Source organism: Mytilus trossulus, unplaced genomic scaffold (assembly GCF_036588685.1).
Source record: "Mytilus trossulus isolate FHL-02 unplaced genomic scaffold, PNRI_Mtr1.1.1.hap1 h1tg000234l__unscaffolded, whole genome shotgun sequence".
Taxonomy (NCBI): domain Eukaryota; kingdom Metazoa; phylum Mollusca; class Bivalvia; order Mytilida; family Mytilidae; genus Mytilus; species Mytilus trossulus.
Window position 1 is genome coordinate 3,592,201 of NW_026963315.1, and position 18,397 is coordinate 3,610,597.

Sequence of the window (18,397 nt, forward strand, 5' to 3'; positions counted from 1 at the left end):
GGTTACGCAATCAGGCAAGTCATTTGTGTATAGAACAATTAATTATTGAACCTTTAATTGTTCTGCTTCTTAAAACAATTACATATTCAAAGCGTGTCAAATTACATTTAATGTATCATGATTTATCTGCCATGCATTGCAAATACAAGAAATAAAAAATGTATTTGGATTCTTTTGATTTTTCCTTTAATTATTTATGCAGACATGTAACTTTTAAGGAATATTATATTAAAAGATGAAACCTCTATTTTTTTCTATTGTTTTTTAATATCTTCACCAGTTTCAAAACCAAAGCTATCGTGGGCAGAATATGCAAGCCAGTAAATCATGAAGATAATATGTATGCTTTGGGGTTTTTTTTATTATCCTTTAGACGAATGTTTTAAAAAGGTAAAAACAAAATCAAAATTCCAAGATATATTCAAAAAGGAAAAGTCCATAAAAACTGACACAACCAAACGTTATCAATCAACTGAATGAGTAAAAACAATCATTATATCCTGATTTGGAACAGGTGTTTCCTAAGAAAAAGCTAGCTAAAACACCCCACTCTTTTAACAGTTGTTTGTGGTTCCTTTATATTGACACGTAAATTCCAAAGACTTAGATGGTTACTTTTCTAGCATCAACATCCAATGTGTCATTATAGTCGTTGTCAACACTCACGTGTCATCTTATTTAGAATAAGTATGCAAACACATAAATGAATTTTAATTATTGGTTACATGCGAATAGTTTTCTTTAATGAATTGTTTCATATGTGTCATGACAGAGCCTTTTACAGCCGACTACTTAATACATGGTATAGGTATTTCTCATTGCTATTTGTCATACTTGCTTATATATATCAACTTAATTCGAACTTTTGCCGATAGGTGTATAATTCGCTATCATAAACCATTACCTTATATATATGTTTAAATATACTTTTTCACTTTTTTGGTCCTTTGGAAAATGTTGTTTGTGCTGTGTTTAGACCCTTCTACAACGAAATTTGTTTGACATGCACACGTATAAAAATTGCGGTTTTTATGCAACGCAATCATAGGTTTGAACGTAGTTTTCAATTTAGACTCGTTTATATTTTTTGTTTGGGCATGTATCATATTTTCCCTCCGGTTTATATGATCCGTTCATCCTATATTGTCTCTTAAAATTCAAGAGTCAATCTTAAATTGAGAGTAAATTATATGGCCTTCCAAATACCGTTTCGATCCCTTACATCACTGAAGAGACATATATTGTCGAAATCTAGATCTGGTGTACTAAAGAAATATTGACACCGAATGTTTGTGGCACAACATCGCAGCCACAAGTTAACAAATTTTTTTCTTTCTGTGACGTATTAAATTTATATTCAGATCCATTTTGTTACATCTTGTGATCAATTTTATTTGGCAATCGTCAATGACAGTCAGCAGGGTTAAGAACATCAGTTGTTCGACCTGTTAGTCAAATGTGTTTTGTTTAAATATACTTTTTCACTTTTTTGGTCCTTTGGAAAATGTTGTTTGTGCTGTGTTTAGACCCTTCTACAACGAAATTTGTTTGACATGCACACGTATAAAAATTGCGGTTTTTATGCAACGCAATCATAGGTTTGAACGTAGTTTTCAATTTAGACTCGTTTATATTTTTTGTTTGGGCATGTATCATATTTTCCCTCCGGTTTATATGATCCGTTCATCCTATATTGTCTCTTAAAATTCAAGAGTCAATCTTAAATTGAGAGTAAATTATACGGCCTTCCAAATACCGTTTCGATCCCTAACATCACTGAAGAGACATATATTGTCGAAATCTAGATCTGGTGTACTTAAGAAATATTGACACCGAATGTTTGTGGCACAACATCGCAGCCACAAGTTAACAATTTTTTTTTTCTGTGACGTATTAAATTTATATTCAGATCCATTTTGTTACATCTTGTGATCAATTTTATTTGGCAATCGTCAATGGCAGTCAGCAGGGTTAGAACATCAGTTGTTCGACCTGTTAGTCAAATGCGTTTTGTTTAAATATACTTTTTCACTTTTTTGGTCCTTTGGAAAATGGTGTTTGTGCTGTTTTTAGACCCTTCTACAACGAAATTTGTTTGACATGCACACGTATAAAAATTGCGGTTTTTATCCAACGCAATCATAGGATTGAACGTAGTTTTCAATTTAGACTCGTTTATATTTTTTGTTTGGGCATGTATCATATTTTCCCTCCGGTTTATATGATCCGTTCATCCTATATTGTCTCTTAAAATTCAAGAGTCAATCTTAAATTGAGAGTAAATTATATGGCCTTCCAAATACCGTTTCGATCCCTAACATCACTGAAGAGACATATATTGTCGAAATCTAGATCTGGTGTACTAAAGAAATATTGACACCGAATGTTTGTGGCACAACATCGCAGCCACAAGTTAACAAAAAAAAAATTTCCGGGAACGTATTAAATTTATATTCATATCCATTTTGTTACTTCTTGTGATCAATTTTATTTGGCAATCGTCAATGGCAGTCAGCAGGGTTAAAGAACATCAGTTGTTCGACCTGTTAGTCAAATGCGTTTTGTTTAAATATACTTTTTCACTTTTTTGGTCCTTTGGAAAATGTTGTTTGTGCTGTTTTTAGACCCTTCTACAACGAAATTTGTTTGACATGCACACGTATAAAAATTGCGGTTTTTATCCAACGCAATCATAGGTTTGAACGTAGTTTTCAATTTAGACTCGTTTATATTTTTTGTTTGGGCATGTATCATATTTTCCCTCCGGTTTATATGATCCGTTCATCCTATATTGTCTCTTAAAATTCAAGAGTCAATCTTAAATTGAGAGTAAATTATATGGCCTTCCAAATACCGTTTCGATCCCTAACATCACTGAAGAGACATATATTGTCGAAATCTAGATCTGGTGTACTAAAGAAATACTGACACCGAATGTTTGTGGCACAACATCGCAGCCACAAGATAACAATTATTTTTTTTCTGTGACGTATTAAATTTATATTCAGATCCATTTTGTTACATCTTGTGATCAATTTTATTTGGCAATCGTCAATGGCAATCGTCAATGGCAGTCAGCATGGTTAAAGAACATCAGTTGTTCGACCTGTTAGTCAAATGCTTTTTGTTTAAATATACTTTTTCACTTTTTTGGTCCTTTGGAAAATGTTGTTTGTGCTGTTTTTAGACCCTTCTACAACGAAATTTGTTTGACATGCACACGTATAAAAATTGCGGTTTTTATGCAACGCAATCATAGGTTTGAACGTAGTTTTCAATTTAGACTCGTTTATATTTTTTGTTTGGGCATGTATCATATTTTCCCTCAGGTTTATATGATCCGTTCATCCTATATTGTCTCTTAAAATTCAAGAGTCAATCTTAAATTGAGAGTAAATTATATGGCCTTCCAAATACCGTTTCGATCCCTAACATCACTGAAGAGACATATATTGTCGAAATCTAGATCTGGTGTACTAAAGGAATATTGACACCGAATATTTGTGGCACAACATCGCAGTCACAAGTTAACAAAAAAAAAATTCTGTGACGTATTTAATTTATATTCAGATTCATTTTGTTACATCTTGTGATCAATTTTATTTGGCAATCGTCAATGGCAGTCAGCAGGGATAAAAAAAAAACATCAGTTGTTCGACCTGTTAGTTAAATGCGTTTTGTTTAAATATACTTTTTCACTTTTTTGGTCCTTTGGAAAATGTTGTTTGTGCTGTGTTTAGACCCTTCTACAACGAAATTTGTTTGACATGCACACGTATAAAAATTGCGGTTTTTATGCAACGCAATCATAGGTTTGAACGTAGTTTTCAATTTAGACTCGTTGATATTTTTTGTTTGGGCATGTATCATATTTTCCCTCCGGTTTATATGATCCGTTCATCCTATATTGTCTCTTAAAATTCAAGAGTCAATCTTAAATTGAGAGTAAATTATATGGCCTTCCAAATACCGTTTCGATCCCTAACATCACTGAAGAGACATATATTGTCGAAATCTAGATCTGGTGTACTAAAGAAATATTGACACCGAATGTTTGTGGCACAACATCGCAGCCACAAGTTAACATTTTTATTTTCTATGACGTATTAAATTTATATTCAGATCCATTTTGTTACATCTTGTGATCAATTTTATTTGACAATCGTCAATGGCAGTCAGCAGTGTTAAAGAACATCAGTTGTTCGACCTGTTAGTCAAATGCGTTTTGTTTAAATATACTTTTTCACTTTTTTGGTCCTTTGGAAATTGTTGTTTGTGCTGTTTTTAGACCCTTCTACAACGAAATTTGTTTGACATGCACACGTATAAAAATTGCGGTTTTTATGCAACGCAATCATAGGTTTGAACGTAGTTTTAAATTTAGACTCGTGTATATATATATATATATATATATATATATATATACACAACTCGTCTAAACATCAACCCAACAATGCTAGATCTGTAAATTTGCTTTCGCAAATTTTTGGTTCTTCCCTCGCCGGGATTCGAACCCATGCTACTGTGATATCGTGACACCAAATCGCCTGCACTGCAGCCGTCCCGCTAGACCACACGACCACCTGGGCTCTCAAAAAAAGAGCTTTCGGTGGCCATATGTTACCTTTCCACGTCTGTTTTAATCTAGCGGCGTACTACAGTACATGATATATAAGGCATGAAGATGTAATTGTTACAGATCAGCTAAATTATCTATAGTAAAGGATCCTACAAATTAATGTAAGATACAGTCACAGAAAATAATTATATTCATAAGTACATGTACGTCTGAGTCAGTGACAACCCTACAACAGATGTATCCATCGGATCGCCATCAATGATGGTGATACATGGCTGTGTACATAATGTATATACAACTCGTCTCAACATCAACCCAACAATGTTAGACCTGTAAATTTGCTTTCGCAAATTTTTGGTTCTTCCCTCGCCGGGATTCGAACCCATGCTACTGTGATATCGTGACACCAAATCGCCTGCACTGCAGCCGTCCCGCTAGACCACACGACCACCTGGGCTCTCAAAAAAAGAGGTTTCGCTGGCCATGTGTTACCTTTCCACGTCAGTTTTAATCTAGCGGCGTACTACAGTACATGATATATAAGGCATGAAGATGTTATGGTTAGTATATAAGATTGCTACGTGTATCTGGTATTTATTAGGTATTTCAAACCACTTTCCTGGTAATATTTGGATTTATTACACCTCTACTTTACTTGCAGATACCTTTTAAAATAAAAAAATCTTCCTCTCATTATATTTGTATGAAATGCAAAAGATACCAAAGTGATATTAAAACTCATTAGTCTAAAATAATCTGATAATACTATGGCTAAAATGAAAAAGACCATCAGAAAAGCTACAGTTAAAAAGCAACAGCATAGAAACTCAAGACTGAGCCCGATAACCCCATCAAAATATTGGGGTGATCTCATGTGCTTCAGAATGGTAAACAGATGTTACTTCACAGGTGCCACACATCTTGTTGCTCATGTAAGTACAAGCAAAGCATGTGATCAGTCTTCTCCAGTAGGTCACATTCAGAAAAAAGGGGACATAATTGTAGTTACGACTTTTTCATCTGTGAAAAAGATAATCAATAACTGTCAATCATCTCTTGATGGGGTCGATTAAATTTACGATTTCAACTTCACCACTTTGAACTCTTGGTAAACTAGCTTCCTTGTGATATCAAGGAAATCTTGACCGGAAATACAAGCTCTGGAATATCATATAAGATGGGAAATATATACTCTGTATTCAGACGCTGCATATAGAAGAGGAAAGTTCTCAACTTGGAAGCTGAAATCTTTTCTTTTGTGGTAAAGTTTGACGTCACTTTTTAAATGCAAGTTAACATATAAGGCAGATATATAAGCTTCAAATAATACACAGTTATCTGTTTTGTATTTTAAGCTTTGCGGACGTCCATTGATAATTAAAGAACGGTGGGAATTTGTTTCTCTTCAGTGAATAGTTGAAGTGAATCGTTTTGAATAAAATCGACAGCTAAGGTAAGACGGATGTTTCAAATATGTTTTTTAATATCTATATATATTAGTTTGTATTGATCTATTATACATTTACAAAGGAAACCACAAGTAAAATCATTATAATTAAAAGGGGTATGTTCTTCTTGTTTGGCTTGATAATTATTTTGATATGAGCGTCACTGATGAGTCTTGTGTAGACGAAACGCGCGTCTGGCGTACTAAATAATAATCCTGGTACCTTTGATAACAATATAAGTTAACGGTTTACTTTGAACGCATGAAGGAAAAGTCTAACAAAGTTACAATAAGGTAAGAAGAGTAACAAACAAAGGTACATCGTAATTTATAATAAGCTATATCTGTTTTAAAAACAACATAAAACATAAGGTGTGGGTGCTGTTAAAATTAATTCAAAATCATTTTTGTTTGATGAAGAAAATTCCCTTCCGGTTAATACATCAATAATATCTAGACTTTCTGTATTATGTACGCAAATTGAACTTAATTGTGTATGCTTTTTTTAATTATTGATTTTATCTTCATAATTTTTTTTTCTAGTGTGAAGTGTTATTGCAGATGAAGAAATGTTGATGTTGTAAGCCATTTTATATTTATATCAATTGCGAAAAACTGTTTATCGATATGGCCGCCAATGAAAGTGCACTATTTTACGACGTATAACCAAACAGAGACATCGATAAGTTTGCAGAAAAATATTGTCCTCAATGTGAAGAGGCTCTTTGCAGAGATTGTCGGGACCACCATAAGATATCAAAATTGTCAAAATCAGATCAGACCATCTCTATAGACAAATAGAACAAATTACCTTTCTTTATCAAGCAAATAAGCTATAACTGTGACGAGCACGACTGTGTCCTTGAGTTTCTTTGAAAATGCCATGACTCTTTTTGTTGCAAACTTTGTTTGGTATCATGTCAAAGGGAATTCAAGGAAGCTACTTACATTACGCCATCTCCAGGACATCAGTCAGCAGCGTTGGATAACATTGCAAAAGTTCTGAAAGATTTAGATAGTAACATTGTTTTCCGCTCTAACGGATAGAAATCGAAATTTGACTGAATTACGTGAACAGAAGGTGATGATTAATAAAAACACATAAAAAGTAAGCGCCATGAAGTTACTTGTGTTTTAGATCTCTAAGAAGAAAACTTACAAGAAAAAGCAACTGTAATAGGAAATATAAAAGCTTTTATTGCAAAATTAGAGGATCAAAAAAAGAAAGTAAGAAATTCAAAATGATTGAAAATCTTTACAAATGTTTGCATCGTTCAAAAAAATGAAATTATCGTCCAAAAATTATATGACAACGGAGGCTAAAACAATGTAAATATGGCATGTATGTTCAATGTAAAACTGACGCAGTTCATAAAAGAGATATAGACCTTTGGGGATGTGAGAGTTGCCAGTTATAAAAGGCATACTTTATTTCTTTGGAAAGTTGATAAATCTGCTCAACTTTTTAAATCTTTCGCAGATGGAAAATCGATTCCAAACATGAGCGTTAGACTAGTTCATAAGATAAACGTAGATTGCAATGGCATTACTGGATGTGCCATGTCAGAAGCTGGAAACATGCTATATTTCTACAAGCATACCAAAATAGTCTGGTCAAATATGGTCCAGATGGACAATTTCATTCCAAATCAAGTATAAGTCCTGATAGAGACTGTTCTTATATTGGATTTGACATTGCAGTGGATGATTCACATACTGCTGCTGTATTGAGCGGTAGCCATTTCCCGAAACATATTCACTTTATTGATATGGATACTGCAAAATTGCTTCCAGTCTTTTTAAATAAGCGGCTTGTGTTATGGCGTAAGCTATCATAATGTATCAGTTATTTGTTGCACAGGCGGCATTGAAATATATGACACGTTGTCTAAAGAAATTAATAACAGGCGGATGCTACTCAATTCACTCTATACAACATGCACATACGTTACTTCAAATGATAATAATCTGTTTATTCAAACTACAGGGATAATACTATGGTATGTTACGATTTCAATGGACAAATACAATGGACATATTGTAATTCTTTACTCAGACAGCCATATGGCATCACCATAGATTATTATTCGAACATTTATGTTGCAGGTTTTCTATCAAATAATGTTGTAGTGATATCATCAGACGGAAAACAGGCTTGATTGTTGATTTGAACAAGTGATGGAATCCTAAACCCTCGTGCAATTCATTTTGATGAAACTAAAAACTTACTTCTGGTAGCTGTGATAAAGTTGCATTTCTATTCGACGTTAATACAGTAAATCAGTAAACAGTATGTTTCTTTAAAACGATCATATGCATGTCTAAGGCTTTATGTCTAATGAACTTATATTCTTTGTACCTAAATTGATCTTGCATTTATTAAAATTGACTGAACAATGCTCTTATTCCTCATGGTGTCGACATGTAACTTATTTTATTTCCTGGTCTTTTATAGATGATAATGCAGTATGGGGTTCGCTCTCAACTGAATGCCGTACGATGACATAGTTGTAAATTTCTGTGTCACATTGTCTCCCTTTTGAAAGTTGTTTAATTGGGAATCATATCACATCTTCTTATTTTATATTTTCAACTTCGTATTGTTTTTGTTCTTTTTAACCTTTTTATTCGAGCGTCAATGACGAGTCTTTTAATTTCTAAACATTTGAATCCTCGTATCTTTTATGAGTTTGTATTTTCAATGTAGAACAATTTGGACCAAAAATGTCCTCTTTTCAAATTATCGAGTTCTTAAAATATCCTCCCGTACAATAAATCTTACTTATCCAACCTTTGACAATTGTTTACAAAATTCTCAAAATATATCAGCATATTATTTGACACACAACGAAATGTCCATTGATTTGAGTCGTCAAATTAAAAAGCATTATTATTAAATAGCACATCCGCTGTCATATATCATGTATATATTGACTTTAAAAAAGAATTAAGCTATTACTGTCAACTAATTATAATGAACAACATCAGGTAAATGATTCGGCTTGTTAATGTCATAGCCAGGGTAACAATTGAAATATTTCACAAACAGAATGAAATAAGGTATAAGTATGAACTTGAAAATGATTGCAATTCAATGAACTTCGGTTCGACAACACTGGTTATAAAAGAACTTCAGCTTATACTAAGATATATTCAATTGGAAAAATTCAAAACTTACAGAATACAAATAACGTTTACCAAACACAAAATAGAATTTAATCACTGAGAAACACAACTCTTTCAATAGCCGGGGTCGGTTTCAGATTCTCTGAACGGGTAAGCAGATTCTAATTTGCACGTGCCATCCGTTTAGTTGTTCGTATAAGTATGTTAAAAAAACTATGATAATCGGCCAACTAACTAGTGAAGGCATCACTCAAAGGAATGAACACAACTAAATCTCTTTGTTTAAAAGCTTCCCTGTAAAGTGACATTTCCCCTATCAAGGAAATTATGATACGAAATAAAACGTCTTGAAATGTTGAATATCGTGTCAAATGGTACATCTATATACATTCAATTTCCAAATCGCTACTGGAATGTTGCTGAATAGAAGTGAAATGTTAATAATTGTCTGCCTACAGAATCTTTGTGTCATAAATATTTTTCTCAACATTCCCTCATCATCTATCATTTCTATTTTGAAGATTTTATTGGTTTTGTTGTATCCTTTTTTCATGCTCAATAAGATAGATTCGTTCAACATAGTTCAAAAACCTTGATTTTTTTTAGTGGGATGACATCATTTAATTAGCGGAACATGTGATGTAAAGGGATAATACTAATTTCATATTATTCTTCATAAGAAACTACTGTTTAAATCAGTATGATATGAACAAACAAGCAGCAGGACGAGGGACACTTATTTTTTATAGAAAGAATCATATTTTCCTATTCTTTTTTTTTTGTTTCCACAGAAGATTTCAAATTAACTGACGGAAGAAAAATTTGAATAGTCCTCTCATTTAACAAATTTAGCGGGTTGTAAAAACGGCTATATTTTTCAATTCCTTCAGATGACCCTTAACGCAATTTGAAAAAGCAAAACAGATAGACAATTCCATATATATTTTTTTATACTGTGTCCACACAGAAGGTATCAAAATAAAGAATAAAGAAAAATTTCCGAAAGAGTCCCCTCAGTTAATGAATGTAATAAATTGTATTTATTGATATAGAAAACAAGATATGTAAACCATAACTATCTATGTGTCCTACTATACATTTATACACTTGTCACAGGTAAAATCAATAATCTTAAATAGTGTGGATTTAATTTGTGCAGTTACACAACAGCTTAAAGTCCGAGGATTTTATAATCAAGTAAGAAAGGGGGAAATAATGTTACTTAATGGGAAGATATGTCATAGATGTATGTTTTCAAATGTTTTGCATAAGGTCAAATTTTCGAAACATACACAACTTTTTGGAATTTTTGAGCCTCAATGCTCTTCAAGTTTGTGCTTGTTTGGCTTTATAAATATTTTGATATGAGCGTCACTGATGAGTCTTATGTAGACGAAACGCGCGTCTGGCGTGCTAAATTATAATCCTGGTACCTTTGATAACTATATACATGCCGACAAAACCACACTTTAGAGTACACAGTACACACATTGAACGCGTTCAAAACATAACCATGCAATGCATCATTGTTATATCAGGCCAATTCCACACTAGACAAGCATATTGTTTTGCTATTTTATAAACTATTACTCAACCAATACACAATTATGAGTATGATGATCATGTGATTTGTAGGATAAGACTTGCGTGTATTGTTGCTATATGTATCTTTACACGTATAAGATGCATACAATCGAATATTGAGGAAAATATAGTTTAATTGATATAGTGACTAATAATAATATTTTCAAAATTTTCGGGTTTATGATTGGTCAACATAGAAAACTAAAGACTTAGCAACACGAACCCAACCAAAAAACTTGGGGGTGATCTCAGTTGCTCCGGAATGGTAAGGGGTTGCATTTTACGACAATATATTTAAGGCGCTACTTGCCCTTCACTGGCACCTTACTTGCCTCAGATCATGATAATCTATTTCAACTTTAAACCTAGATAACGGACAGCATATAAACTAGTGCTTTTGAAATGTCGCTATCGTAAGAGAATTAAAAAGTAAAAACACAAAAATACTGAACTTCGAGGAAAATTCAAAACGGAAAGTCCCAAATCAAATGGCAAAATCAAAAGTTCAAACACATCAAACGAATGGATAACAACTGTCATATTCCTGACTTGGTACAGGCATTTTCTTATGTAGAAAATGGTGGATTGAACCTGGTTTTATAGCTAGCTAAACCTCTCACTTGTATGACAGTCGCATCAAATTACATTACATTGTCAACGATGCGTGAACAAAACAAACAGACACAAAAGTAAAAATGTCAAAAATAGGGGTACAGCAGTCAACATTGTGTTATCATCTTAATCACTATTAAAACAACAAATGTAACGAAGAAGCACAAAAAGGCATACATCAAATTTAACAACCTCATTTTGCTTATATTATACGATTCTATGTAAAATCTACTCATAAAGGATGGAAGGTTTTCGATCAGTACTGGTGTAAAATTGCACGTTTGAAATTCGCCCAGGTAGACATAAAATAATTTTGTCGTTCAAAGTATGACGGCATACATAAAAAAAGGGTCACGTATAGCAGATATAACAAAAAACAGACTGAACAGTAAAAGTAATAATTATAAATAAAATAATTGTGTGGTTCAAAGTATGACGGGATACATAAGTACAGAGTCACGTCAAATGTATATCACAAAAAACAGACTTAACAGAAAAAGTAGTATTGATAAATAAAATAGTTTTGTCATTCAAAGTATGACAAGATACATAAGTAAAAGTAATATTAATAAATAAAAAAAAATAACATGTTGTATTAGTGACTTGAAGTTGAAAAATTAAAGAACATTAACTTTCACAAAAGCAAAATTTAAAATTACTAGCCGTTTTTTTTTATTTCTTTTTTCATGTAACATGTTACAAAACGTTTACAACTCTCAAGAAAAGATCCTTTTACCTTGAGAAATTTTAGGTTTTAATGATTTAAATTTGAAACTTCACTAAACGAAAGACAAAGATACATTTAAATATTGTTGCTTTTACATTTTCTTCATTCATTATTTTCCTAAGGTTAAAAAAGTGGATTGCATATGAAGAGATGTCAGAATTTTAAGGCGATCTATTTGACATACAAAAGGCTATCAAGCTTTTAGGAATATGGCCACCCACGAAAGTGTATTACTCTGCGATGTTTGCAAAAACAGACACATGAATAAGTCAGCGGAAGAATATTGTCCACTATGTGAAGAGGCTCTGTGTCGAGAATGTAGAGACCATCATAAAGCATCGAAACTGTTAAAATCGCATCAGACCATCCCGGTAGAAAAATATCGAAAATTACCATTATTTATCCAGGAAATAAAGCATAACTGTGAGGAGCATGACTGCTTTCTTGAATTTCATTGCAAATTTCATGACGTCCTTTGTTGTAAACTTTGTTTGATATCAGGTCATAAAGAATGCAAGGAAACTATTTTTATTGAGGATTTTCTTACACCATCTTCAAGAGATCGGTCAGCAGCTTTAGATAACGTTGAAAAAGTTCTGAAAGATCTCGAAAGTAACATTTCTACCGCATTAAAGGACAGAAATCGAAACTTGACAGAATTACGTGAACAGAAGCAAGTTATTTCAAAAAATATAAGAGAAAAACGTCAGCAAATTGATTTACTTTTAGACCGTTTAGAAGAGGCGATTCTAGAAAAAGCATCTACAATGGAAAAAGTAAACTGTCAAAAAATAGAAGAAGTGATTACAAAACTCAATGAGGAAAAAAAGATTGTAGACGAAATTCAAAAAGATGTTGAATCTGTAAAACTGTTTGCATCAAATCTGCAAATCTTCATGGGAACAAAGGCATTCCTGGTAAGTGTTTCGGCCAATGAAAATAAGGTCCAGAAATTATATGATATTGGGAGCTTCAACAACGTGACGTTCGAATTTACGTTCAATGAAAAGCTAGAAGCGGTTATAAAAGAAATAAATACACTTGGAGATATGAAAGTTGATTTTTCTGAAAAGCATGTTTCATTTTCATGGAAAAGTAATCAATCAGCGCAAATTTATAAATCTATTTCAGAGCCGACATCGATTGAAGAAATAAGCGTCAAGCTAGTACAAAAGATTAATATAGGTCGTAATACTTTAAGTGGATGTGCCATATCAGAAGCTGGAAACATGTTATTTCTGCAAGCTCACAAGAATAATCTGCTTACATATTGTCCTAACGGTGAATTACATTCCGAATCATGTATTTTGAAAGGGCAACCCGGTATGGGTTATGATCTTGCAGTGGTGGATTCAGAAATGGTGGCCGTATCAAGTGGTGGAAATCCTCCTACAAAAATTCACTTTATTGATATGAGTAATTCAAAATTGCACAAAACGATTAACTGCCAAGACTGGTGCTATGGCTTAAGCTATCACAATGGGTCATTTATTTGTTGCACACATGACAATGGCATTAAACTATATGACACGTCTCAAAAACAAAATAATATACGTATATTACCCTCTGCACCCAGAGACGTAGATGAGACATACGTTACCTCAAATGAAAAGAGCATATTTCATTCCAACTGGCGTACTAATTCCGTCGTATGTTACAATTACAATGGACAGGTACAATGGACATATTCTGATGCATTGCTTAGAAAACCATACGGCATAACTTTAGATTCATATTCCAACATATATGTTGTTGGGTCTGTATCAAATAATGTCGTTGTGATATCCAAAGATGGACAAAAGGCCAAACAGCTCATTGGAGCTAGTGATGGAATTTTTAATCCTCGTGCCGTATATTTCCATAAAACCAAAAACGTACTTCTTGTTGCTAACTATGATGGAGTTGCCTTTCTGTTTGACGTTTAATGCAGTAAACATTCTGCGGATTGAAAATTGCCATATGTATAATGTGTAATAACAAATGCACAAACAACTGATGTGGCTGTATAAAGACATATATGTTGTCTATTGAACTTTATTTTCATTGATTATACAATAAAAAAAAAATATTAATTGTGTAAGAAAAAAGAAAATCACAAAAAATACTGAACGTCGAGGAAAATTCAAAACGGAAAGTCCCTTATCAAATAGCAAAATCTTAAGCTTAAACATATCCAACGAATGGATAACAACTGTCATATTTCTGACTTGGCACAGGCATTTTCTTATGTAGAAAATGGTGGATTAAACCAGGTTATATAGCTTGTTAAACCTCTTACTTGTATGGCAGTTGCATCGAATTCTATTATATTGACAACAATGTGTGAACAAAACAAACAGACATAATAGGTAAAAATGTCAAACATACGGATACAGCAGTCAAATTGGTTATAATCGTAATCACTATCAATCCAAACAAATCTGTAACAAAGAAACACAGAAAGGAATATAGACAAAGCACATTAGCAAAAATGATAAACAAGAACACAAAAAACATATCATTGAAAAATAACACATTGGCGGGATGTATAAGTTCAGAGCCACGTCATATGTATCAAAGAAACACAAAAAGGCATATATACAAAGTACATAAGCAAAAAAAAGACACTATTATAAAAATTATCATAGAAACAATAACGGGATACATAAGTACAGAGTCACGTTTAATGGATATCACCTAAACAGACTAAACAGTAAAAGTGATATTTATGAAAAATAATATAACACGTTATTAAGAAGATAAACAACGTTAGTTCCCAGAATCTATGCTTCAAGACTATCGTGTATATTTGTAAAGTTGATTCAGAATATTTGTCAACAAGGTTTCGGTACCCTTTTTAGAAAAAGGACAAGACGTTCTTTGACATACCACTGGCTCATTCATTTTTTGCTCACAAACTGGTGACTTTTACAAAGTCTGAGTAGTTACTGCATGCTATTGAATACCGAATAAGTTGGGAAATGTATATCTCATATGCAGGTGAAATTGGTATACTCCTTTTAATATAAGGTGAGGGAAAATTAGAATCGTCTCATTTGTCATAGATTATGGCACTGAGATGACTTTGTGTGTCGAATTCGATGTATAGTCTTAAAAGAAAGGAATCTATAGCTGTTGTTTCTTTAATTTCTAGTTCTGGGAAAACTATTACTGGAACCTAATCAGAAAAGTTCGGATTACTACTGAAAAGAACATCATCAATATTTTCTGAATTTTCTACCTCAGGAATAGATCACCTTAGTTGTATTTGGCAAAACTTTTAGGAATTTTGGTCCCCAATGCTGTTCAACTTTATTTTGCTTTTTTAATTTTTTTGGATTCGAGCGTCACTGATGAGTCTTTCATAGACGAAACGCACGTCTGGCGTAAATACAAAATTTAATCCTGGCATCTATGATTAGTTTATCTCTATTTTAAGCCAAAAGATATCGAATGCGGAAAATATCTACCAATAAAGTTATATGACTGTATGGTTTGTACTGAGTTAGCCTAAAAAAGAGTCTTTTACAATTTTGTAATACATTCGATAGATTTCAATAAACCTAAAGTTTGTGTGAGTATGTTGTCAAGTTAACACTTACATAAATTTTGGGGAGAAAACGTCTTAGACATTTAGATCTGAGATCTATATATACATTTTCGATTCATCCATGAAGGAGTGAGAGTATTTTGTCAAGTTTACACTTACATCAAATTTGGGAAAAAGACGTGTTAGATCTTAGGGCTATTCATACATTTTCGATGCATCAATAAAGGAGGGGCGAAAGATACCAAAAGGACAGTCAAATTCATGAATCGAAAATAAACTGACAAAGTCATTTATAAAAGAAGAAAAAGACAAACAGACAAATATCAGTACACAAGACACAATAAAGAAAACTAAGGACTAAGCAACACGAACTCCATGAAAAACTGGGGGTGATCCCAAGTGCTCCGGAAGGGTGAGCAGATCCTGCTCCACATGTGGCATCCGTCGTGGTTCTTATGTTATTACAAATCCAGTAGATAGTCTTATTCTGTAGGTCATATTCGTGAAACCGGAAGAGGATTGTAGTAACGACATAAAGAACATATACGATATCATCTGTGAAACTGTTATTCAATAACGGTCAACCAACTCGTGATGACGTCCGTAAAATTTACGAAGGGATGATTTCAACTTCACCATTTGAAACTCTAGTTTATTAGCTTCCTTGTGAGCAGCAACCTTTTATCAAGGAAATCATGATAATCAATACACTCCCGGGTAAATCGTTTCAATTGGGAGATATATACTCCGTAAGCAGGCGCTTCTTGAATGTTGCTACATAGAAGCATATAGGGCGGATAATGTCTTCGGGGACAAAATTATGGAACGCCACGACTGCCTTATGTTAATAATCAGCATTATACGCAGTGTTCACAGCATTATATGAAGTGATCACAGCATTATATGTAGTGCTCACAACATTATATGAAGTGATCACAGCATTATATGCAGTGCTCTCAGCATTATATGCAGTGTTCACAACATTATATGAAGTGCTCACAACATTATATTATGTGCTCACAACATTATATTAAGTGCTCACAACAGTATATTAAGTGCTCACAACATTATATTAAATGTTCACAACATTATACGTTTTTTGTTGCATGATGAGATTGATGTATGATGAGATTTATGAATGATGAGATCATTCGGTAAACTTCGTTTTTTAGCGGAAATTACCGAATCCATAATTGGTAAATTACGGTAAATTAATGCCCAGCAAACAAATTTAAACAGTTATTATTATATATGTGATCATTAAGGCAGTATACAATATTTAAAACGGATTGAAATAAGTAAATTAAGAAGTATGATCAATTTAACACAAGTTTATTCCACACCAGGGCATTTTAAACTTATTTTGAGGATTAGTTTCACCATATTCACAACTTAATATGTATACATATATATTTACTAGAACACATCCGTGATATCGCGGGTCTGCGACTGAATTAAAGAATATAACTATGCGTAAGCCTTATTTTAGTATTGGTATTGTCATCTGATAAAGTCATGCCGATTATAAGATGAAGTTTTCTCTGCTTTTAACATCTTTATGTTTGAACCCGTCGACCTGGAACTTGTCAATATTGGTATTATTGATTTTGTTTGGAAAACAAAAGTCTCTGGAAAGGAGTATTTTTTAATCAACGGTTTGTCCTTTATGAGTTATGAATAAAATTGAATCTTTGATTCGCTGTTTTACGTCTAACAAATTGAAAACTGTACATGCTGTACCTATACGCCTTATTTTAAGTCCAGATTTTTATTATTCTTATTGTCATCTTAGAAAGTCATACTGATTAAAGTACTACAATCGGGAACAATGTGACAATGATTGACTTAAGTAGTTTCAAACGGTTGAACCCTGTGATTACGACCCGTGTATATAGCAAAATCTTAAATACAGCGTTTCGTGGTACTCCTGTCAAGATTCAAGATTCTTTATTTCTTATAAAACCAAGTAAATGGTACAAAGAAAGATATTTTTACATACAATAATTAAATACAGATTTTGCGCATGACAAGTTTGCACAAAAACGAGCAACAAGAATGACAGATTGTTGATCAACCTGGAGAACATACTTCTATATTGATAATTCTAATTAATTTACACAAATTTTTCAATACACGAATATTTTTAATAATAATAGTTAACAGGTGAATATATTATTGGTATCGATTCGACCCGGAACTTCTTAATTATTGGCGATATTAATTATGTGGAAAACAAAAGGGTCTGGAGTGATGTTATTTTTAATCAACAGCATGGTACTATATTAGTTATATATACTCTCAGATCAGTACTTATAGTGTCTTTTTATTGTTGGGATATACAAGTACCCGCCCACATGCACGTTCATTCTATTTTCTTGTTAGATCATATGTATTTATATTTGTACCCATCTAATGAATTAATATAAAAAAAGAAGATGTGGTATGATTGCCAATGAGATAACTATCCACAAAATACAAAAATGACACAAACATTAACAACTATAGGTCACTGTACGACCTTCAACAATGAGCAAAGCCCATACCGCATAGTCAGCTATAAAAGGCCCCGATACGACCATGTAAAACAATTCAAACGAGAAAACTAACAAGCCTTTTACAACTGATTTTCATAATTCGTTCTTATGTTGTTCTGTTACGCCACTGTCCCAGGTTAGAGGGAGGATACCAACATCCCGCTAACATGTTAAAACCCGCCACATTTTGCATATATGTGGCCGTCCCAAGTCAGGAGGAGCCTTTATTTCAGTGGTTGTCGTTTGTTAATTAATGTGT

At 33.0% G+C, this 18,397-nt stretch overlaps 1 protein-coding gene across 1 annotated transcript; it reads left to right on the forward strand.

Moving 5' to 3' along the window:
• The first annotated feature begins 10,296 nt into the window (after positions 1 to 10,296).
• LOC134701255 (uncharacterized) lies at positions 10,297 to 14,000 on the forward strand. The gene is made up of 2 exons (XM_063562383.1): positions 10,297 to 10,349; positions 12,198 to 14,000. Exon 2 carries the CDS (start codon positions 12,285 to 12,287, stop codon positions 13,998 to 14,000), a length of 1,716 nt encoding a protein of 571 aa, XP_063418453.1. The 5' UTR covers positions 10,297 to 10,349; positions 12,198 to 12,284.
• The last annotated feature ends 4,397 nt before the right edge of the window (positions 14,001 to 18,397 follow it).